We start from the raw sequence: 23157 nt of genomic DNA, 5'->3' as shown, positions 1-23157 counted from the left end.
ACAGAGACACAAAGATATACAATGAGAGGAGAATGCCATTTAAAGACAAAGACAGAGATGACAGTGATGTAGTTACAAACCAAGGAAACAACATAGACCCACCAGAAGTTAGGCAAGGAATGTTTTCTCTCTGAGTCTCCAAGGAACCCACTCTGCCTACACCTTGATTTCTGACTTCTAATCTTGAGGATTTTGAGATAATATATTTCTGTCATTTTAAACCACCTGTTTTGCTGTTATTTGTTACAGCAACCCTAGAAAAATAATACAGTGTCCAAATAAATGTGGAGTATGAGTAGTTAATCATGGTTTCTACTATTATCATTCATGTTGTGCCATTGTTGTTTTTGTTGTATATCCAAACACCTAACACATTGCTTTGCATTATTAGGAACTCAATTCATAATTATGGTAAAATAAAAATCTGTGATATCTGCAGGCTGAAAAGAAGTAATGCACAGTGAGGGGTAACTATACATATTCCAAAAAAATGTTGAAATAATAGGTTTTATCTGAAAATCCACTTTTCTTTATAGAATCCCAGAATTACGATTCTGTGTCTCCTCTCTAACCTGACTCCTGTAGTTTCCTGTCTCCTCATTTAGATTGAGCTTAAGTTCTTCCATTTTGCTACAGTCTACCCAGAACAAACAATCCACGTGATAACAGGTTCCCCCAAACTCACACCCTAACTCTTACTTACCTGTTTGTTATATTTTACATTATTTGGATTATGATCTTATATGCCTAAATGATATTTGACCACAACTAATGTTTCTCTCCTTCAATTTTTTAGATGATGTTTGAGAAAAGCATGGCTCATGCTTTTAAGTAAATGGTCTAAAATATCTTTAGTTCATATCGGAAAATTTCATTTCATATTTGAAAGTGGATTTTTGCTTCCATAAAAAAGGCAGAGTTAAGTGATACTACAAATTCTCGAACATGATCTCTGGTTCATTTTCAGAGAGCAGATTTGAAAATGAAGAACATTCTAGGCTCAGGAGCATCTGACAGCATTCTCGGAGAGTAGCACTTGGGACCAACCAAGGCCTGGTGTACCTCAAGGCCTGGTGTGCCTCAAGAGCACATGCCCCCTCAAGTCCCACAATGAAGAAAATGTCATGGTTGGGCCCTAAAATGTGATTTTAGGAAAACTTGCCAAGACTTCCTTCTTTTCCTTTGCTTCCAGTCCTAGTGTGTGATAAAGTTTGGGCAACTTAATTTTTTTTTACATGGAAAATCAGAAAAGAAATAAAAGTCCAGATGTTCCCAAACTTGGGAAAAAATTAGTATCATCTGGATGAAGGCTTTTAAAATGTAGAGTCTTGGGCCCTTTTCAAATCTACTGAGAATCAGTCTCTGGGTCAGCGTGGGGCTGGGGGGAGAGTTGTAATTTATATTTTTAGCAAGTTGCCTACCTCACTCTGACGTCACCTGCTTAGTACTGAGCCTCAGAATATTTGAAATTATAATCCCTTTCATTTACAGACATGAAAACCAAGGCAAAGGTCTGTCAGGGTATGCCCTAGTCTTCCTTGTTTTTCAACAGCACCTTGAAATTTTTTTTTTTTTTTTACTTTTTTTTTAAAGAAAGGAGAGATAAAAATTTGATGGAGAAAGAATGGTAAAACATGAAATCAAAAGTGAGCTCGAAGGTGAGACTAGTAAAAAATACAGAGATAAGAGGTGTCCCCAAAGGCACCCCGTGGATTGGGAGCAATAGTCCCAGCAGCGCTGAGCTTCTCTAGATTAGAACTGTTTGAAAGGGGGTTTGGTTTTAGTTCATTCCTTCACTAAAGTCCTGACGCCCTCTAGCGGACAAGTGGATAAATCCAGAGTCTGTGGTGAAGCGTGTTCTGGGCTTGGAACTGGGTCCTCGCTTTGGAATCCAGCCAGACTGTTTCGGTTTCCCCTCAAATGTTTTGGGTATCACATTTCTTTTTTAACTAGTAGCTTAATCTCTCCTCTGCTTTAAAGTCACATCCTCTTGAGATCTGTAAGTAAAGTTGTGGATTCTGCAGGAGAGAGGAGAGCCATGCTTAAGATTTTTTTAATCTCAGTTTCATGGGGGATAGTGAAGAAAACATTTCAAATTTCTTAAGTTCACCCTTAAAAAGTGCAATTTACACTAGAGCAGTTGAACTGGCATTTAAACAAACTGCGTCTGAGAAGTAATTCAAATGGCTTACACCGGTTTCCCTTGCCCAAAGTAACTTAGAAGATTCCTTAGCATTTACTTCCATTGGTCTGAAAAACACCTGCTAAAGAGTTCTGATCATAACAGTTGTCAGAGTAAGGGGCTGGTAGTCCAAAAATAGCTTTATGGAATCCTCTATTCCAATTCATCAAGGTAAAGAGAGTCATGTGGATAAACAATTTGTGGAAGAGCTTTGGGCTCAGAGCTGGACAGGTGGTACCTAATGTCTATGAAGTCTACTCACCAATGATATAGTCTCTGCTTAGCCTCAGTTCTAAGAATATACCAAAGGCAGAGGGCAACACGTGAACCCAGAGTTTTGCTATACGAGGATGCTTTGAAAATCCCAACAGCCACAGGCACCAAGTAGAAAGAGAAATGGAGCTTGTGTTCTTGTGTATCCGGTAAAAGCCCATCATCTGACTTAAGGTCTGGGCTTGAAAAGAGGTTACTCATTGCTTTCAAAAATAGAAATGGGCAACAGAGCGTGAAGTTTTAGAAACCCCTTTCATCGAATGGGATAATTTCAAAGATAAAGTGGGAGTAAGGGAGAAAGAAAAAATTTCTAATACCTGTTTACGTTTGGGAATAAGAAAGAAAAAGGGATCGCAAATCAAAGCCGACTTTCTCCAGCAACGTGGGAAAATAAAGGGTTACAACTATCTCCTGGAACTTTGAAGTGGAAAGGGGGAATCAGCTGGTGGGCTCTGCCAGCTACCCTCCTCTTCCTCCTCCCCGAGGCGGGCGTGGCGAAGTTCAGCACCTCGGAAAGCGCCCCCCTCATACCCGCGCGGGGGTTACGCATGCTCCATGGGAGCCCGCAGCCCGAGCTTTGCTGGTGCAAATATAACTCGGGTGGCGGCCGCTGACAACTCACTGGGAGCTGACAACAGCGGAGAGATGAAGGCGCGAGCCAGCGAGGTCGACATCGAAAGACCTCCAGGGGATCAGAGCAAGGTAGACGGAACTCTCCTATCTCTCTCTTTCCTCTCAAGGGACAGAAACCTCGTCCAAGCAGCAGCAGAGAAACCGACAAAGGTTTGAAAGAGAAGGAGGGAGCCCCCTGTAGCGGTCCGGAGCGGCAGGGTGGGTATAAGCTAGTGCCCAAAAAAGGCAGTGGGGGGAACGTCTGGATTGTACAGCAAGGATCGGAGACTCCGACCTTGGCCAGAGAACCCTTGGATGCCCACAGCTCGCCTCAGGAACAGCGTTGCTCAGTTCTAGCTCTCCCCTCCAGAACAAACGCCAAGCACAACTCTGGCCCCCAAGGCTGTGTACTCCGCGCGGGGAGAGCCTTTGGCACCCAGTTCCCGGGGGGCTATCTACAGATGCGGCTTTGAAAGCTCCCACGCACGCCCTGCGCCCTCGCCGGGACAGAACCCCTAGCGAGTTGGACTCGCTTTGGTCTTCACTTCTGCCCTCCGCCCTCCCCGAACATGACCTAGAGGCACCTGCGCTTGGAGGCAGTCGCCGCAGCCACGACAGTCACCATGAATAAGGAGGCTGGCGGAGAGGAGCTTGCAGAACTCTTCGGTCTGATCCCGTCCCTTCTACAGGCGGCCAACAACAGCGGCAACGCGTCGTCGCTGCAGCTCCAGGACTTGTGGTGGGAGCTGGGGCTGGAGTTTACTGACGGCGCGGCGCCGGGGCATCCCCCGGGCACCGGCGGGGCAGAAAGTGCGGACACCGAGTCCCGGGTGCGGATCCTCATCAGCGCGGTGTACTGGGTGGTTTGCGCGTTGGGGCTGACTGGCAACCTGCTGGTGCTCTACCTGATGAAGAGTAAGCAGGGATGGCGCAAGTCCTCCATCAACCTCTTTGTCACCAACCTGGCGCTGACAGACTTTCAATTCGTACTCACCCTGCCCTTCTGGGCGGTGGAAAACGCTCTCGACTTCAAATGGCCCTTCGGCAAGGCCATGTGTAAGATCGTATCCATAGTGACGTCCATGAACATGTACGCCAGCGTCTTCTTCCTCACCTCCATGAGCGTGGCGCGCTACCACTCGGTGGCGTCCGCTCTTAAGAGCCACCGGACCCGAGGGCATGGCCGGGGCGAATGCTGCGGCCAAAGCCTGGGGGACAGCTGCTGCTTCTCAGCCAAAGCACTGTGCGTATTGATCTGGGCCTCCGCCGCGCTGGCCTCGTTGCCCAACGCGGTCTTCTCCACCACCATCAAGGTGATGGGCGAGGAGCTGTGCCTGGTGCGCTTCCCAGACAAGTTGCTGGGCGGAGACAGACAGTTCTGGCTGGGCCTCTACCACTTGCAGAAGGTGCTGCTAGGCTTCGTGCTTCCGTTGTGCATCACCAGCCTGTGCTATCTTCTGCTGGTGCGCTTCATCTCCGACCGCCGTGTGGCTGGGACCGAAGGAGGAGCCTCAGCCGCCCGGGGCGGCCTGGCCACAGCCAGCACCCGGAGACGGTCGAAGGTCACCAAATCTGTGACCATCGTGGTCCTATCCTTCTTCCTGTGTTGGTTGCCCAACCAGGCTCTCACTACCTGGAGCATCCTCATCAAGTTCAACGCCGTGCCCTTCAGCCAAGAGTATTTCCTGTGCCAGGTATACGCGTTCCCGGTGAGCGTGTGCCTGGCTCACTCCAACAGCTGTCTCAACCCCATCCTCTACTGCCTGGTGCGCCGCGAGTTCCGCAAAGCGCTCAAGAGTCTACTGTGGCGCATCGCGTCCCCTTCTCTGACCAGCATGCGCCCTTTCACGGCCACCACCAAGCCAGAGCCCGAGGAGCAGGGACTGCAGGCCCTGGCACCTCTCCACCGGACCGCGGAGCCTGACCTGGTCTACTACCCGCCTGGCGTGGTGGTCTACAGCGGGGGGCGCTACGACCTGCTGCCCAGCAGCTCCGCCTACTGACTGGGGGCCGGGGACGCAGTCACTGCAAAGTGGCCTTCCCCGGGCGGGGAAAGAAGAAAGCAGATAAGCGATGCTGGGGGCCCATCGGATGAGAGGTAGGAGGGACCAAGACAGGGAAAAGCCTAGAGGAACAGCCTGTGAAATGGCGGGGGAGGGGAGGCCGTCTGCGGAGAGGGAAGGCTTCAAACCAGGTGGAGAGAGGACGCTGGCAAATGTTAGACTCACAAGAACAAGCCGCCAGCCTGCGTCCCCTTCTCCCCACATAGACTTCTTCCTCCCCTTAAGCTCTCAACACTGGGCTGGGTGAGGGCGCCCGGAAGCGGAGAAAGGAATCAGGAATGAAGAGAAATTGGGCACAAGGAAGTGGGGCTCAGCCAGAGATGCGCCGACAACTGAGCGCATTTACTCCAGCGACTTTCATGAAGCTCTTGAAGGGGTCTTCAAAGTGCATCCAACCGGGGGAGCCGCCCACCAAAGCTTTCCTTCGCGCCTTGCGCGCGAGACCGCCACAGCGCCATCTGACTTGCAGCATGGTTGCGCAGGGGACCAGTTTGGGAATAAGAAACTTTTTCGGAGTCGCCAGAAAGTACTGACGATCCCGATCCGCCCTCTAGAGAAAGGCACCGCGAGAGGGGTACCTCCCATGGAGCCATTGTAGAGTTAATCATCCTCGACAGAGCCGGTGGGTGCGCGGGAGCCGGATCGCGACTCTATGCTTAGGTGTCACCGAGGCAAAATACTTGTCTCCAACGCGCACTAGAGATTCGCGGGGGAGTGGCGTCACTGCGGGAAGAAGCCGGTGCAGAGAGGTGAGAGGGGCTGAATAGAGACTTCATCGGGCCACGGCCTTTATAGGGAAAGTGGAGCTGACGTGCTCACTTGGTGACCGAGCAGGAAGTGAGTGCTCCAGGCGCTGGCAGCGGGGACATCCCGGTTCCCGGAGAGCATAGCGGGTCTCCTGGAAACGCAGCGCGCTCCAGTGTGCGCGGTGCAGGCGAGCTGTGCCCTGGAGCAACTTGACAAGGTCTGAGTAGACAGGTCTGCGGGTGGGGACTTTTCAGCAGCACTCCCCTCCCCGCCCCCACTCTTCGCAAATCCGGACGTCCATTTGATAGAGGCTCGGGACCAACCAGTAGAGGGATGGCCCCGCCAGGGTTTTTGTAGGCTTAGACAGAAAACTAAGATTATGACTTCCATCTACCACAAAGACAAATAAATAAATAAATAAATAAACTAGGAAATGGCCACATTTATTTTATGTTTTTGAGTGCCAGTTGTGTGCCAAGCCCTGTACTGGCTGCTGAGATGACATATACAAGGTAGACACATTAATGATTTTGACATCTAGAAGGAAACACAAGTCATGTCCACAAGGCAACTAAGTCACTGAATGAAGAGCTGAATGTCATAACAATGGCTACGAGAAAGTGAGTCCATGGGGATGGAGAGCTTAGCTCTGCTGGGGGTTCAGAGACTTCCTCACCAAAACAGTACTTGAGATGGACCTAGAAATATGGGTACAAGTTAGATGGGCAGGAATGGCGATTTAGACCGGCAGCAGGGACATAGAGAGGACATTTGAAGCTGAAGAAAAGCAATTATTAAAGGTTGGAGATTGGCCTGTCAACTGCATGGGGGGAGGAAGCAGGAAATAAAGCAGTTTGGCTTCCTTTTCTTCTACAGAATTTCCTGGGATTTCTGTTCAATTTAGATGTCCCTGTATTTGTTTTGTTTGTCTGAGAATAGAACATTTTTGTCCCAGACAGAACATGTCATTGGTAACCTCAGAACAAATACTTGAGTTCCCAAAAGTGGTTAAAGACTTTTAAAATTTACTTCTATCCTCTCATTCAAACCTCAGTGGAGTTGAGTTAAAAGAGCAGAGTGTTTATTTGAATATTTGAGTGAGTGTTCATGCATATGTAAAAGGGGGATGGGGTGGGTAGATGAGATGCCCCAGGGTGGGTGCTCTGGCTCCTTTCTTCATGCCAGCAGCCCATCCAGTGCTCTAGCTGAAAAGAGCTTCACTCGTAATAAAGATCACACCCTGTGTTTGGCCAGAGATGACAACTCTTAACTTCTTGGGGTCCAGGTAAGAGGGTCCTCTGCTGCAGGTCACCCTCCTAGCTCACCCATTCATGATTTCAAAATATTCAATCACCAGAACAGTCTTTGGAGAAATGATCAGGAAATAAACATTGAAGTCTGCAAATAATTCCATTTTAAAACCTAACAGAGGTCAAAGACAGGTGGGTAAAGCAAGAGGGGTAGCTTGGTGCTGTCTCTTTTAATAAATGTAGGGTACCAAGTCACGTGGGGTCCTCTGGGCATCGGCACATTATCATCCCACACTATGGGGAAGGGAGCAGGGATTGATTGTCCCTGACCATTCCTCTAACTCAGTATGACCTTGCAGCTCTAGGATAGTTAATGTGAAGGAGATGGAGGAGGGAAGACTGGAAGACAGACTGGTTTTGAGGGTTGATTATCTCTTGTAATTTATTGAATACTGTATTGAAAGTGAAAAAAATCAACGTAGCCCTATGGGGACAGAATGGTTGTCAATGTACCAGATGTTCACCTTTGTGATCGTGAGGCTGACTGGGAGCTGTGGCTACCACTGCCTGGCATCAAGAGAGAGGGTCATATGGCATATCACCTAGGAAAGATCAAAATTCAAAATTCGAAGTATGGGTTTCTACTGAATGCGCATTGCTGTCCAACTATCATAAAGTAAAAAAAAAAAAATTTTTTTTTTTTGTTAAGTCCAACTATTGTTAAGTCAGGGACTATCTGTCTGTATGAGTGAATTAAATATGAATAAATTAATATCATAAAATAAATCGTCAGCAATATTTTGAGCATTGGTGAATTAACGAAAAATATGACCCTCTGACAAAATACGGACCTCTAATTAGAAAAAACACAACACATGATAGAATAAACCCAATTGTCGTGTGTAGAACTAGTCTGCTTCTCAAGTTTGGTCAAGGCCAGAAATACCCTGAGATGGAGGCGCTCTCTCCCACACTCAGCTTTTGCCCCAGTGAATGGAGGCCGATCCCAGTCTTTTCTAAGATGAATAATGCCTGAAATCTGGAAACTGTTGTGCAGAGAGCTGGCAGAAAGTGAGGTGTGGGCAGACCCCAAAACTGTAGAGCCAAAGAAAGAGATTGATTTTCTGCCATGGACTTCCCAGTGTCTGAGGGTAGGGACAATGTTTATTGACCTAGTCCACGTATTTAACAAAGAGAGCCACAAAACAGCAGCCGATCAGCGACACTGCAGAGGCCGTGATTACCACGATGACGCTCCCAGCCTTGTTGACCAGGAAGCCCAGGCCACCTCCGACTAGGATCTGAGCCAGCTGCACCATGCAGGTGAGGACAGCGCAATCCAGGCCCTGCCCTCTCCCATCGCTGTCCAGGCTCCATCCTGGGGCCTGCCGTCTCTGCAAGGGAAATGCAGGAACACACTTACTCTACATGAACCATCCTTCAGGGCAGCCATTGGGATGGGGGGCCCAGAAATATTGCAACTGCAGGGGACGCTGGGGCAATTGTCAGAATCCCCAGGTTCCCCTTTCCTCTTCTCTGTGGAGGTGGGGTGGTTTCTCAGCATTCCTGAGCCCCCTTTTCCTAATCAGATAACAGAGGGCAATGGTACCTATTCTGCTGCTCTCCGGGGGCACAGGGCTTCCAAGTAAGGAGTAGGGTGCAGTCTGGGAAGTTGGTCATGCTTTGGCCAGACCATCATTACATTTGGCTGGGCATTTTAGAGTTGCTGTTTCAAGATCCTTATTCTCCGGCTGGGCCCTCCACTTTCCTCCCACATCCCCCCTGGCCTTCCGGTGAGGTTCAATGACATACCTTCTCATCCTGCTCCTCACGGTGGTACTTGGCAATGAGGCTGAAGGGCACAGTGTACAGAGTGCTGGACATCACACCAAACAAGGTACACATAGTCAGGGTGGAGTAGACATTCGGGAAAAGTCCAATCAATCCTGTCCCCAGGCCAAATAGAAAATACCCCAGGAAGTAAAGACCTTTCAACCCTACGTAGGATCCCAAAGGTCTCTGAAGGTCTGTGGGGAGAAGAAAGAAAGAAATTACGCTGAGCAGTTCCTCATAATATTTTGTAATTTCAGAGAATCTTTTCTTTTCAAATTCACTTTTTTTCTAAGGAGCTTTCCTTTGATACTGAATATGGAACAAAAGAACCTCCTTATCTGTGCTTAAAGACAGCTGGCTTTTGGAATCAGTTTTAAATCCTGTGCACACAGAGGGCTGGAAATTGCCTCCCGAGGTTGATTTTCTTTTTCCACAAGTAAGGACCAGGCAGCTGAATAGTGCCAGGATGCAAAGAGATGGTGGGAAAGGCCACCTTGGCTATGGGACTGTGGGCGTGACAGGGGTGCCAGATGTGGGAGGAGAGTGGGTCCTTCTGATTCAGAGTCTGGCCTAATAGGACACAAACAATAATCCAGGCCTATCTTGACTCCATGGCCCAAAGTTAGGTTGGAGGAAACTGAAACCACCAGATTTTAAGAATGATGCAAGTTATCTCGTTCCCTGACCAGCCCCCCACACCCCCACACCCACTCCCACCCCACCCCCCACCCCTCACCCCCCACCCCCCCGCCCCGCATTTGAATGTCATCTGCATGCCTAAGAAGGAAGCCAAAGAATGCTCTCTGTCTATGGACAGGCAGGTTGCCTGACTTGCCAACACTTCCCCATTGGTGAGAGGCCCTTTCTGTACCCAGTGCCACCCCATTGTAGGCTCCCTCCCCATCAGTCCATTCCCTTCACTTGTCTAAACCTCAACTTCCTCATCCAAAAGAAACCTAAAAAGACAAAGGAACAAACAAATGGGACTAGTAAAACCCTTCTTTGTGGTTGTTGTCAGGATCAAGTGAGATCCAAAGCTTGCGACATCACTGAGCCCAGCACCCAGCACACGTAGACCATCCGGTTAATGATTAATGGTGGGTATTGTTATTTCAACAAATACAGGCATGCAAGATGGTTATCTCTTAAGGAGGTTCCCCTCCCAGCAAGTAAATTTGGCTTGCTCCTAAAAGTACTGTAGTAGAGTTCATTCCTAAAAATTGAAATTTTTTTGCTTTAAAATGTTTCATTCTGTGTTCCACCATGGTGGGAAAATTCCCTAAAAAACCCTCCAGTCTCTCTGTTTTAAGTGGCTGTTTCTCATCCATAGGCTCCCTATCTTTCTCCTGGCCATCCTACTGGAACATATGAACCCAGGGGATGACTGACAAAGACCTGGAGTGTGTCTATTCAAGAATGAAATTCTCCCTATCTAACCAAATAACTGTTGGACTCGCATCACAAAGACAGGAAACCTAATCTGTATTACACTTGATTCAATTATGAAACTAAACACTATTTCAGATCATCCCATGGAAGTCAGAGCTTGACAAGTGGACACCATTACTTCCTCTACTAAGTTCATATCATCCCTAGGGGGCTGTTGTCAAGGTGGAGAGAAAAAGCCATCTAGAGTTAGGTCAGTTTCTGTTTGCTTAATGATTATATTTATACAAAAAATGTAATCTAGATGTCTCAGTACCCAAAAGACATTATCAGTATTCACTGGAGAAATGCTCTCATCCAGTATGTTGGCCAGCCAAGAGGAGGGCAAAGAAGCATAAAGAGCTATTGGGAAATATAAGCAACTTCAGAACAAAGACTGGAAGCCAAGCAAAGAAACTTTTATCCATGAGGAGAAATCAGTCAGTGTAAGCGTAAAGCTGACTTGCCTTCCACTGGGTCTAATACCGAGTCACGGTATGTCCTCACAGTGTGTCTCTCGTTACAACTGGAGGTAAATAATGTATTTAAGCATCGGCTATGAGTAGGAGTGTTGGATATGAAAAATTGGCTACATTCCAGTACTTAATACTGCTATTTTCATGGATCTAAGTATGCCCGCTATGCAAAAGGAACTTGAAAATACCATCCCTCACCCTCCACCCCAGCAGCCAGATTGCCCTGCCAAACTCCATCTGGATAGAAATTCTAGATCTGCATCTGATGTTATGTGATGAGTCCAAGATAGCGGGTGCGCTCTGGAACTGAAGGACCTGATTGATTTTGCTCAGGGTGGGCTGGAGTGCAGGGGGAGAGAACTTGGAAGATTTAACAGACAAGGTCCACTGGACCTGAGTCTAAAAGCACAATTAGCAGTTGTCTAGATGTGGAATTAGAGAGAGCATCTGGAGAAGGAGAAACCAAAAGCAGTAGGAAATACACAGAGTTGAGAAAGTCTGTGTAATGAGTCCTCAGGGGCAGTGAATCTGAATGGGGAGCGAGAGGTCAAAGTGTGACGGGGACCCAAACTGAGAATCTTGGAACACCAGGTTCAGGACTTCGACTTTGGTCACCGAGAGTCCCTGAAGATCCTTAAGGGCTGACTGGCAATTTATAAATAAAATTTAGTTCTAATTCAAGTGAAAGGGATCCCATAGATTGATACATTAATATAACTTTGGGAAACTATTCAAATAATAATTTATTGTACACAGGGCTTTTAACTCGAAAGGACCTAAAAATAACATGCATTTTAATCTTCAAATGCCATGCAATTCGTACAGGAACTAAGACTAGACTAAGGGAATGTCCCTAATGGGGATTCTTTGAGAAAAAAAAGTATTGACACAGGGGCGCCTGGATGGCTCAGTAGGATAAGCCTCTGCCTTTGGCTTAGGTCATGTTCGCAGGGTCCTGGAATGGAGCTCCGCATAGGGCTCTCTGCTCAGCAGGGAGCCTGCTTTCCCCTCTCTGTGTCTGCCTGCCTCTGCCTACTTGTGCTCCGTCATATAATTAAATAAAATCTTAAAAAAAAAAAAGCATTGACACAAAACTAAAATGTGTATTACTTGTGGAAAATTGGGCTCCTCTTACAAGAACAAGGGTGGTAGTAAATAGTCTCTCCACATCTTGAAAGCACAAAAGGACTGAGAGGAATGATGAGACCCTTTTAGTCTATTATTCTCTGATTCTATTTTAAGTACTTGAAACCCTCCTCCTGTGATTTTCTTCGTTCATGCCCCCTGGGAGTGGGAGGTAAGGAGTGGGGAGGGGAAATATAAGTTATAAGCCACTATTATTTTGTTATTATAAATTTTAGAATAATAAAGTTTACTGTTTCATGATTACTGGGCTCATGAATTCCTTACGTGTTTTTCCCAATTGCACTTTTCTCAATTGTGCTATATTTTGAAGAGATTTTTTGACCCTGAAGCAGGTTTCCTGCTGTGCTGTGGCTAGTTGGAAGTCAGACAAGGGGACACTATAAGCATTCCCTCTCTTGCCCCCACCCAAGAAGCACACTTCAATGGCAGAATGAATGCCCCTGAGAATGGTAACAGGGATCACCCTCCAATACTTACCCTTCTCCCACATGGGCCATAACCCTGCTGTTCCTTGGGCCTGCCCAAAGCTTAGAGCTCTGTGTTGGGGGCCAGCTATCTCCCCACAATCTAGGAGGAGTTTCCATTATTATTAGAAGCCCAATTTCCATCCCAAAGGGGGGACCTGATTACATTTTATAGGCTAGATTATTTCACTTAATTCAATGCATACAGATCTTGGAGATGTCCATATACATTGGCAGGCACCAAATGAGACTAAGGTTATAGTACATTAGTTTGGGATTGTTTAAAACCAATCACAGAGGTGCCTGGGTGGCTCAGTCTGTTGAGCGACAGACTCTTGATTTCAGCTTTGGTCATCTGAGGGGTCTTGGAGTTGAGCTCTGCATCAGGGTCTGTGTTCAGCTTGGAGTCTGCTTATCTCTCTTCCTCTGCTCCTTCCCCAATGCTCTCTCTCTCTCTCTCAAATAAATTAGATAAATAAAATCTTTTTTAAAGACACAATAAATAAATAAATAAAACCAATCACAGGAATCTCTTTGTGTGCAGTGTCTTTACAAATGAAATGTGGCTAAGTGGGGGTTAATGGACTCAGTCCCCATGGAAAGCTGGTACCTGGGAAAGAAAGTTGTCATCCTCAGTCCTGGAACAGTGCTCCTGTGACATACCTTCCTCCCCACCTGAGCTAAGGTCATTTTGCATGTTAGTTCTGTCACCTAGCATATTAACCATCCCTCTTATGTTCTGTCATCTACAGATCTAATAAGCTATATTTGTGTATATGTGAAACTCCACCAGTGACCTTACTCCAATAGAACACAGACCTGATGCTAATCAGTACTCAGTGCTGGGACCCTAGTCCTTGTGTATCTCACAGTTCACCATCTGGTTTCCAAGATTTCCTTTTATTTTCCAGGGAACTTTGATCAAGAACCCATGAACTCCAAGGAAAAAGTAATCAATGAGGAAAGTAACATAGACTTCAGTATGGAAAGAGAATACATCTTGTGGTCCTTTCTAAGGGAAGAGTTTTTCCTGATCTCCATATAATTATCAAGAATCTGGTATTTTATTTTATTATTTTATTTTATTTTATTTCATAGATTTATTTATTGGAAAGAGAGAGAGCAAGCATGAGTGTGAGGGCCAGAGGAAGAAGGAGGGAAAATCCCAAGGAGACCCCACACTGAAGAAGGAGACTGACATGGGGTTCGATCTCACGACCCTAGGATTATGACCTATGCCAAACCAAGAGTCAGATGCCTAACTGCCTATGCCACCCAGGGGACCCAAGGATCTGGTATTTTAAAAAGCAGAAAATAAATATAAAAATATAAAATCCAAAATTCTGCTAGACCAGAGCCCTCTAGAAGATACTTTCAGAAGGAAGAGACTTACAAGAATAAAGTGAGGAAAACACGGCATTGATGCACAAGCCCCAACATCCAACCTCGACCCCTCTTTCGTAGATGAGAAACTCTGTGGAGTTGTGTGCACTGTAGGGATCCCCGTGGTACACAATCTGAAAGAGAGATTTGGGAACATTGAGATACAAACGCACTGTGGTAGGGACTCCCTTTTATGTGCTCTCTCTGTCCCTGTACAGCTTCCCAGGACACAGAGCTCACTCTCCCATGACCATATCACCCCTCTCTTCCTCTTACACTTCTACTCAAGGACCTTCAGGAAGTCCTAATGCCATCAAGTCTAAGCAGCATTTCCCTGGATCATTAACACCCTTCCTTCCGCCTAACACCTGGCTCCTGCCTGACTTAGGCAACCCTGCCACCCTTCTTCGGGTACAGCCAGCAGGCTTCTGACTCATCTCCACACGTGCCATTCCTATTTCTGCTTAGAATGTTTTCCCTCTTCTCTGTCTAGCTCATTTTCACCTTTCAAGGCCTGGGTCATACTGAACATGCTTTGTTGAGCCTGCCACGACAGCTGCAGCTCACACTGCATCTTCCCTGTCTGCTGTATTTGATCAAGTGCTGGTCCCATAGAGATGTCTTGGGTGCAGTAAATTGTCTCCAGCTCCTGTCTGTAAGACAGCTCTTTGAAGGTACTCTTTCTTATACTCTCACTGTGCCCATCCTAGGAGTGAGCCGAGAAGAAACTCGACAGGTGCTGAACAAGGGAGTGATGTGCAAGTCAATGAGTCTTTGCACAAACATGTTTATTACCTGACCCATGAAATCTGTGAAGAAGAGCATGTTAGATAGGAAGGCGGTCCATCCAATGAAGTGGCTGATGCAAAGGCAGTGGTACTGGGGAGGCATGTTCACCAGCGCCCTCAGCAGTGACTTCATGGTCATCGCTTTCCTATACTGGAATAAAACATGAAACTGGTGTGAACTTCAGGGCAGACGTGCAGCCAGCTGTGTGAGCCAGAGCACTCAGCCGTGTTTCACATCTGTCAGTCGATTACCCCGACAGAATCACACTTTCTGGGCACAGCACCAAGGTTTCCATAGAGAGGTCTTATAGGAGGTGTTCTGTTAAGTATGTGTGGATACTGAGCAATTTCAGGCCCTGAATAAAGCTTTGGAGACTTAAGGGCAAAGGGACTGCAAATGGAACTTGCTTTGGGCCAAGGTGGAACAAATATCTAACATCCTGTCTTTGAATGACAAAACCACTACATAAGGACAGAGCTCACAGATCTAAGCTTGCCCTTGGATGATTATAATTCTTAGATTTCTTGAGTCTGAAAGTGTGTTAGACTGAATTCTAAGATGGCCCCATGAACTCTGTCCCCTGATGTTACCCCATAATTATGTTATGTTACATGGAAGAGGGATTTTGCAGATATAATTAAGGTTACTAATTTATTGACTTTGAGTTAATCAAAAGGGAGATTAGCTGGGTACTCTAACCGGATCACATGAGTCCTTTAAAAAGTAGAGAATTTTCTGTAGGTGAGAGCAGAAAAGGAAGTTAGAGAATTTTAAAGCACAAGGGTTACTAGCTTTAAAGGTGGAAGAGACCCAATGGAAGGGACTTTAGATGAGATGCGATTGACTCCTGGCCATCAGCCAGCAAAAAAAAAGGAGCATCTCAGTCCTACAACCACAAGGAGCTGGGTTCTACTTGAATGAGCTCAGAAGCCGATTCTTCCCCAGTTGAGCCTCCAGATGAGAATGCACTTCCATTCACAACTTGATTTCAGCCTTGTGACACCCTAAGCAGAGAACCCGGTTGAGCCCACCCAAAACTCTGACCTATAGGACTGTGACATAATAAATGTGCTTTTAAGCTCCTTGAGGTAATTTTCTAGGTAATTTGCTAGGTAGCAACAGAAAACTAATACAAAGAGCCAAGCAGCTCCCTGCTCTTGCTCAGGTCCCTCTTTCCAGTTTATTTTTTTCTGGTTCCTGCCATGAGCCAGCACATGTAAATGATCCCTATATGGAGTCAGAGGTGAAGTCAATATAAAATACACACACACACATATACACACACAATGAATACACATATCCACATTCTTTAATTTGGACTTAAATTGTGTTGAAACCAAAGGCTACACTGTTTTTGTTCTTGTTTTTGTTTTTTTGCCTCAGAAACCTTGAGAAAATGAGAAATCTTGAACTATTGACACAACTGTTTTGAAATAAAAAGAATAAAAGAGCTTTCGGCGTCTTGTTTTATAACAGAAGAAAGAAAGGTTGGGAATATTAAGACACTGAGACTATAAACATCAATCATGGTGGGGGATTAGGTCTTTCTTGTCAGATCTTTATTTATTCTGAGTCTTGACATAATGAAATTGAGTCCTGGCTAGTTTATTTATAAGGTGGTCTCCTGGGAATTTCTATTTTAACTATAACAACATATTGTTTTATAACTCTTAACTTTATATAACAATGCCTTTCCCTTCAATATTTATTGTGGAAAAATACATTTACTTATTGTAGATTTGTTACATAAATTGATTTTTTAATTTGTCAATTTTTTAGTATTTAACCTACTGGTGTAGTCTGCCTATAGGTTAAATAAATAAATGATCTTACACAGTCTTTCCCACTCATATCCATGGGGAATACCTTCCAAGACCCCCACTGGATGCCTGAAACAGCCTATAGTATCAAACCCTAGATAGACTATGTTTTTTTGTATGTACACATACTAACGATAAGTTTTAATTTATAAATTAGACACAGTCAGAGATTAACAACAATAACTAATAGCAAAATAGAACAATTACAACAATATACTATAATAAAAGTTGTGAGTGTGATCTCTCCCTCCTAAAATACATCATTGTATTGTACCAACTGTTCTTCTTCATCTTCTTCCTGTGATGACATGAGATGATAGAAGGCTTTTATGGAATGAGATGAAATGAGGTGGATGACATACCATTAGGCTATTATTATTGACCTTTTTTTTTAAGATTTTATTTATTTGACAGAGGGAGAGAGAGAGAGATCAACAGTAAGGCTGAGCAGCAGGCAGAGAGAGGGGGGAAGCAAGCTCCCCACTGAGCAGAGAGCCCGATGCGGGACTCGATCCCATGACCCTGAGATCATGACCTGAGCCAAAGGCAGAGGCTTAACCCACTGAGCCACCCAGGCATCCCCACTATTGACCTTCTGATGATAAATCAAAAGGGTCATCTGCTTCCAGATGGCGGTTGACCACAGGCAACTGAAATTTGGAAAGTGAAACTTCAGATAACTGGGGACAACCGTACCTAGTCAGTATTTAAAAAGCATAGACATTCCTTTGGAATTAGGAAAAATAACTTTTTGAACGTAAAATACAGTAACTGTCAAAATAAATGTTGACTGAAAAAGAAACTCAATGCAGGATTGTTACTTTTTATTTGACCATAGGAAGAAGCTAAGGTTAGAGAACCAAAAACAGGGGTTCCTGGCTGGTGCAGTTGGTAAAGCACACAACTCTTGTTCTCAGGGTTGTAGGTTTAAGCCTCGTGCTGGGTGTAAAGAAATAAAATCTTTAAACAGCAATAGCCTAAGTTTCATGCCTTTCCTTCTTTTCATTCCAAAAATGCAAAATTCTAAAAAGTGAATGTGGCCAGCAAGTATTCATCCTCTTTCCAAATCCTAATTTATGCTTCTGCCTTAGACGTAATTTTCATCCTACTTTCATTGTTAATCTAACTTTCCCTTTCATCCAAAAACAAATATGAGCTTTCAAATTGTGTCTAGTGTTTCTGCAAAAGCTGGGATTGTAAATATTCAAACACTTTGGGCATTTCCACTCAGAAGGAACATTCAGAAGGCATCTTATTCTGGGACTCATCAGTTCCCTTGGAGAAGCCCTCTCCATGGCCCAGGGCCCTTGGGAGTTGCTCTACTCCATGTATCCTGCACCTTTGTCAACTGGAGGTTGAGTGGTGTTGGATTTATACGTGAAAAATGCACAGAGCCAAGAGCGGGGAGGAGAACTTCATGAGAGTGCACTCAAAAGGAGACCACTGAAAGGTTGAAGTAAGCAATGATAGCATGGAGGAACTGCAGATGAATTTTATGGGATCCAGTCTGAATCCTGAAATAATTCAGGCCTCCTCTTGCCATTGAAAAAAAATTAGTCCCAATTCTCCAACTGCATCACCACCGTCATTTTGGGAAGTGTTATATTCCACCTTGGAATGTAAGTAATAGTATAAATGGCTTATTATGCCCCCTGTTAGGGCTGTAAGTCTTTGAGCATAGTGAGCAGATTAGTCAATTTTATGATCCCTAAATACCTAGTAATGCTCTGTACATACTTGGTACCCAAAGTAGTGTGTTGACTAAATAATGACTATAATGTTTTCATAGTCATATAAAGCTTAAAAAGCACTTTACATGCTTTATCTTAGTTGAACAACCCAATAATCCTGGAAAATAGGCCAACCCATCAGGAGACGTTGAACTCACAGAGACTCACTGAGCTTGTATGAAAGTTCTGTTGGAGCACAGATTAAGTCTATTCCCTGTTGGTGTGTGAGGGGCTCAGCATTCTGCTTGGCTCATAATAGGCACTTGTAGCTAACACCTTACTATGTGGTAGGAACCAATCTAAGTAAGTTTTGCATGGCTTATGTCATAGAATCAGCACAAAACACTTGTAGGTAAATAGAACAACTTTCTCATTTTACAGAAATGTAAACGCTCAAGGTCATGCGTTCCAGAAGTGGTAGAGGCAGGATTTGAACACCTATGCTCTTAATATTTTAATTTTTTTTTTTTAAGAGAGTGCCTGCAAGCATGGGGGTAGGGGCAGAGGGAGAGGGAGAGAGAGACTCTTAAGCAGGAGCCATGCTCAGTGCAGAGCCTGATGCCAATGAGGGGCTTGATCTCACCAACCTGAGATCATGAACTAAGCCCAAACCAAGAATTGGACACTTAACTGACTGGGCCACCAAGGTGACCCATACCCTCTTAATCTTTAGGCTCTTTACAGCAAGTGCCTGGTAGCTGTTGAATGAATAACACAGGCCAGTCAGCTAGAGGAATCAAGATTTAAACCTAGGTCTTCTACAACCTCTTTGCCAATCAGGGCATCCTTTGTGCTTATATAGCTGACGTAGTGCCATTAAACTCAGCTAGAAGGAGGAAGCAGCTGTACATCAGTCTTATCCAACAGAACTTTCTACAGTGATGAAAATGTCCTATATCTGCACTGTCCTGGACTGTAGTTCCTAGCCCCAAGGGGTTCTTAAGCATTTGAAATGTGGCTAACACAACTAAGGACCTGACATTTTAATTTATTCCATTTTAATTAATTTAAACTTAAATAGCTGTATGGGTCAAGAAGCCAATGTATTGGTCAGCATAGTTCTAGCCTCTTCTCTCTGACAATTTCCCCTTAATCTAGTCCTATTTCTCTGTAATTTAGTAGAGTTTTTTTTTTTAATTTTTAAACTAATTAATTCACTGACCAGTTCACCGAAAATGGCCTAAAAGAAATATTTAATCAACTCATGAAATACAAATTCAACATGCCCAACCCAGTTACCAACCCAGGGATGCATTCATTTGGAGGGACAAATTTATAGTCCCAATCTAAGAAGTCAAGCTATTTCCTGAGGCCTAAAGATGGTTCCAGGCTTCTCTCATGGTCTAACATTTTGGAACTGGCTTCATCATCTTCCCTACCTTGATGCACTGAAAAGAGTCAGAGGAAGATCAGAGGAAAAAGCACACATTTTTAAAGTTTTGATTCAAAGGGATAAGAGCTATAGGGGATTGGAGGATTTGGTTAGACTTCGCATCAAACTTTTCACATCAAATAAGCAAACAAAACAAAGAATGGTTAAAAAAGAAGAAGGATGAGGAGGAGGAGGAGGAGGAGGGGAGGAAGAGGAGGAGGAGGAGGAGGAGTTAGACCAAGGATATTTTTCCTGAGTAAAGAAAAAAAGAATTTGCCTCTTACCTGTCCAGCAGAATTTTTGGTTTTGTCTCCCTGCAATGCCAGTTCTGGGTTTACAGAACCATTTTTGACTTTCTCAATAGACCCATACTGGTACATTTTGTCTGATGACAATGCAAAGTCCTGGGGGGCTTGCTGTGGGGATATGTCCCTTGTAACATCTCTAAGTGGGGCTTCAGGGATACTGCAGAGATGAATAATAAAACACAGAGTGAGCACCAAGGCGGAGAAGAAGAACATGACCTGGAATTCTGTGCCCAGTGCTCTTCCTGTCTCCAGATGAGCCCAGTCGATGCCACCCAAAAGGTAACCCAGGGCACCTCCAAAACCTAGAAAGCAAGAAAAAGCTGTGTTAGCATAGTTAGCAAACCATCTTCTCTTTCCATGGTGTCTGGAGACCCCCCGCCCTTCGTTGGGAAAGCTCCCTGAGGACAGCAGAGGCACCTGGTTATGATAGAGTTAACACAGCAGGAGGCCAAGACATCTGCAACCACAAAATGTGGGTTCAAGATCAGTTCTGGCATGTGCTTGCTGTGCCCTTGGCCTTCCTCACTCATAACGTGGGGGTAATGATAGAAGAGCCACACTTGGTTGTGATTCAGAGGGCTGTTCTGGGACTCGTGGTGCCTCAGGATCTTTATCAGACAATGACTCTCTTTATCTCATCATGGAGATGCCCAGGGTGTTAGAGGTCTTGGGCTGAGCTGAGCAATCAACCAATAAAGATGTACTAAATTCCCAGCACTATTTGAGGGTCTATCTAAATCAGGACTGATTGGAAAATGGACTAGTGCCAGACACAACCAGACACAACCATTGCCACCATCAGAAACCCTATGGCCTTTCTAAACTGCACACTCTAAACTGCTCCAGAACTAAAAGTCCTGCCCTTAAAGAGCCCTAGGAAAAACCAACCTCTGACTGCAGTAAAATTATTTGTATTGGCATTTATCTGTTAATAAGCTTCCTAGTGTGGCGCAGGTTTGCCAAGATCAAACATCTTTGGACTCTGAATTCTTTCCTCTATTTGAAAATAAAGGAACTTTTTTCCAGTGGATAACAAAAGGTGAAATATGAATTTAAAAAATCTTATTGTCTTCTCACAGGACGGGATTTTGACTTGAAGTCTTTCCATTGCTCATTTTACCTGCTTTTGCTAAAGACAGTGTGATTTAAGGAACAGTGAGGAAGGACTTCCCCAAATCAATCCTGCCCTCTAATGGTCTAATATTTGAAATCCTATTAGTAGTGATTCATTCTTTCTGGATTTTGAAACACAAGAGCCCCTGACCCGGGCAAGACACTGTATTACCCAGCGCCAAAGTAGTTAAGTGCTCTTCAGATGGTGGCAAGTGTCAGTGGTTCTAAAAAACGTGAGGTGGGGGGCACTTCTGGGGGTGGGAGGGTGCCAGGGGAAGTAAGGAGATGGATGCCTACCTGTGTCACAAACTTATGTAGGGCCGATCACCCTGTTAACCTTTCCACTTCAACTGCCCATCATGCCTTCCCAAACACAGAGAGCCACCTGGACAGAAAAGCTTTGTTTTTGTCTTTATTTTTCTTATGCCAGTGAAGTCTCCATCTTATTTCCCAGATAAAGACAGTACCCTCACAAGCCAGGGAATCAAGGAAGAAAAGGGAACTTAAGGGATTCTCTAATTCTAACCCTAAATACCCAACATAAACCTTGACCCCAGGAACACAAATGTCAATGTCAAATACCATGACTCCTAATTTATCTCGAATGGTGGAAGAATGGGCGATTCTGGTCACGCTACATTCTGGTTAGTTGCAATTTACACAGAGGATATTTACAGGCGACCAACTATTTAACTGTTAACCAATGGATTTCAAAAATAAAGCATCGTTGTCCTGCCCTAAGTGCCAAGGCATTATAAGACAGAACTATGGGAGACAGTGGCAGACTGGGTGCAATGAGGTCAAAAATACATGTCTTCTGCCAACAGGAATATATGGTCTAGCTATGGATGATGGTCATATCCATAAACAGATAAGACACGTGTGGGTCCCAGGCTGTGAGAGGAAGGAGGGGCCACTGAGCCAGCCACACCCGGCTGTGATTTGGAGGGCCTCTCTGGGACTTGTGGTGCCTCACAATCATTATCAGACAATGATTCTCTTTATCTCGTGGTGGAGACGCCCAGGGTATCAGAGGTCCTGGGCTGAGCCGAGCAATCAACCAATTAAGATGTACTAAATTCCCAGCACTATTTGAGGGTCTATCTAAATCAGGATTTCCCAATTTCAGCACCCCGGACCTTGTGGGCTGAAGGATTCTTGGTTGTGAAGGGCTGTTCTGTGCACTACAGGGTGTCTGCAGCATCTCTGGGCTCTCCCCACCAGATGCCAGTAACAACTCCTCCACCAGCCTGATAACCAAAAATGCATCCAGACATTGCCTAATGTCCCATGGGGGGCAAAATGGCCCTTGGTTGAGAACCTCTGACCTAAAAGTAATCTTATGAAAAACTTACACGTTCTTTTTTGGAAACTGTTCATCATTCATTACCAGATCAATGGTTGTCATACTGTCATTTAGTTCTCCTGTCATTTATGCCTCTTCCCTTCTCAGCTACCATTCCACCGAGCAAGGGAAATGTAAAGTAAAAGACCCCTGCCCATTTAGAAGAATTTATATGTGAGATGAACCCTCCACCGTGCAACAGAATGGTGGCTTTATTTTATGGATGTAAATATATGGGCATAAATCTAATGATGAATTCATGTTCAGTATTGACTAGAAGGATCGAGTTCTACAACTGGAAGGTTTCCTAGTCTATTTTGATGTCTGCTGGCTTAGCGTACTTCAATAAATATTGTTGAGCACTAAATAAATGTGAAGGACTCTCCGAGCTTCTGGGCATGCAGATGTAAAGGAGATGCAGCACCCCTTCCATTCCTCCCCAGAAGGCAGTTCAAAGTGGAAGAAGCAGGTAAGTAAACAGCTACTTTATTTATTTTTTAAAAGATTTTATTTATTTATTTGACAGAGAGAGAGAGATCACAAGTAGACAGAGAGGCAGGCAGAGAGAGAGGGGAAAGCGGGCTCCCCACTGAGCAAAAAGAGCCCGATTAGGGACTCGATCTCAGGACCCTGAGATCATTATCTGAGCCAAGGGCAGAGACTTAACCCACTGAGCCACCCAGGGGCCCCTAAACAGCTACTTTAAAAAAAAAAAAAAACTGGGGGCCTGGGTGGCTCAGTGGGTTAAGCCTCTGCCTTCAGCTCAGGTCATGATTCTAGGATCCTGGGATCAAGCCCCACATTGGGCTCTCAGTGGGGAGCATGT

The 23157-nt window shown here is 45.0% G+C and overlaps 2 protein-coding genes across 2 annotated transcripts in view; one reads left to right on the top strand and one right to left on the bottom strand.

Moving 5' to 3' along the window:
* Positions 1–3663: 3663 nt before the first annotated feature.
* Positions 3664–5070, top strand: LOC111141286 (relaxin-3 receptor 1). Its single transcript, XM_022493737.1, has one exon. It carries the CDS (start codon positions 3691–3693, stop codon positions 5068–5070), a length of 1380 nt encoding a protein of 459 aa, XP_022349445.1. The 5' UTR covers positions 3664–3690.
* Positions 5071–8207: 3137 nt separating this feature from the next.
* Positions 8208–23157, bottom strand: part of LOC111141130 (solute carrier family 45 member 2) — a 30887-nt gene continuing 15937 nt past the window's right edge. Inside the window, exons 3-7 of the mRNA XM_022493476.1 lie at positions 19850–20175; positions 14650–14793; positions 13865–13988; positions 8940–9154; positions 8208–8521 (exon numbers count right to left, since the gene is read on the bottom strand). Coding sequence (XP_022349184.1) covers positions 8300–8521; positions 8940–9154; positions 13865–13988; positions 14650–14793; positions 19850–20175 — 1031 coding nt within the window. The 3' untranslated portion in view covers positions 8208–8299. The remainder of the gene's footprint in view (positions 8522–8939; positions 9155–13864; positions 13989–14649; positions 14794–19849; positions 20176–23157) is intronic.

The sequence above is a fragment of the Enhydra lutris genome, unplaced genomic scaffold (genome assembly GCF_002288905.1).
Source record: "Enhydra lutris kenyoni isolate GAN:26980312 unplaced genomic scaffold, ASM228890v2 scaffoldscaffold5, whole genome shotgun sequence".
In the NCBI taxonomy this organism is placed as follows: domain Eukaryota; kingdom Metazoa; phylum Chordata; class Mammalia; order Carnivora; family Mustelidae; genus Enhydra; species Enhydra lutris.
Note: the sequence above shows the minus strand (reverse complement) of the source record. Positions and strands in the feature narration are given on the sequence as shown.

Excerpts from the sequence above, each read along its gene's own strand:
- LOC111141286 (XM_022493737.1), top strand. The coding sequence starts at position 3,691 with ATGAATAAGGAGGCTGGCGGAGAGGAGCTTGCAGAACTCTTCGGTCTG.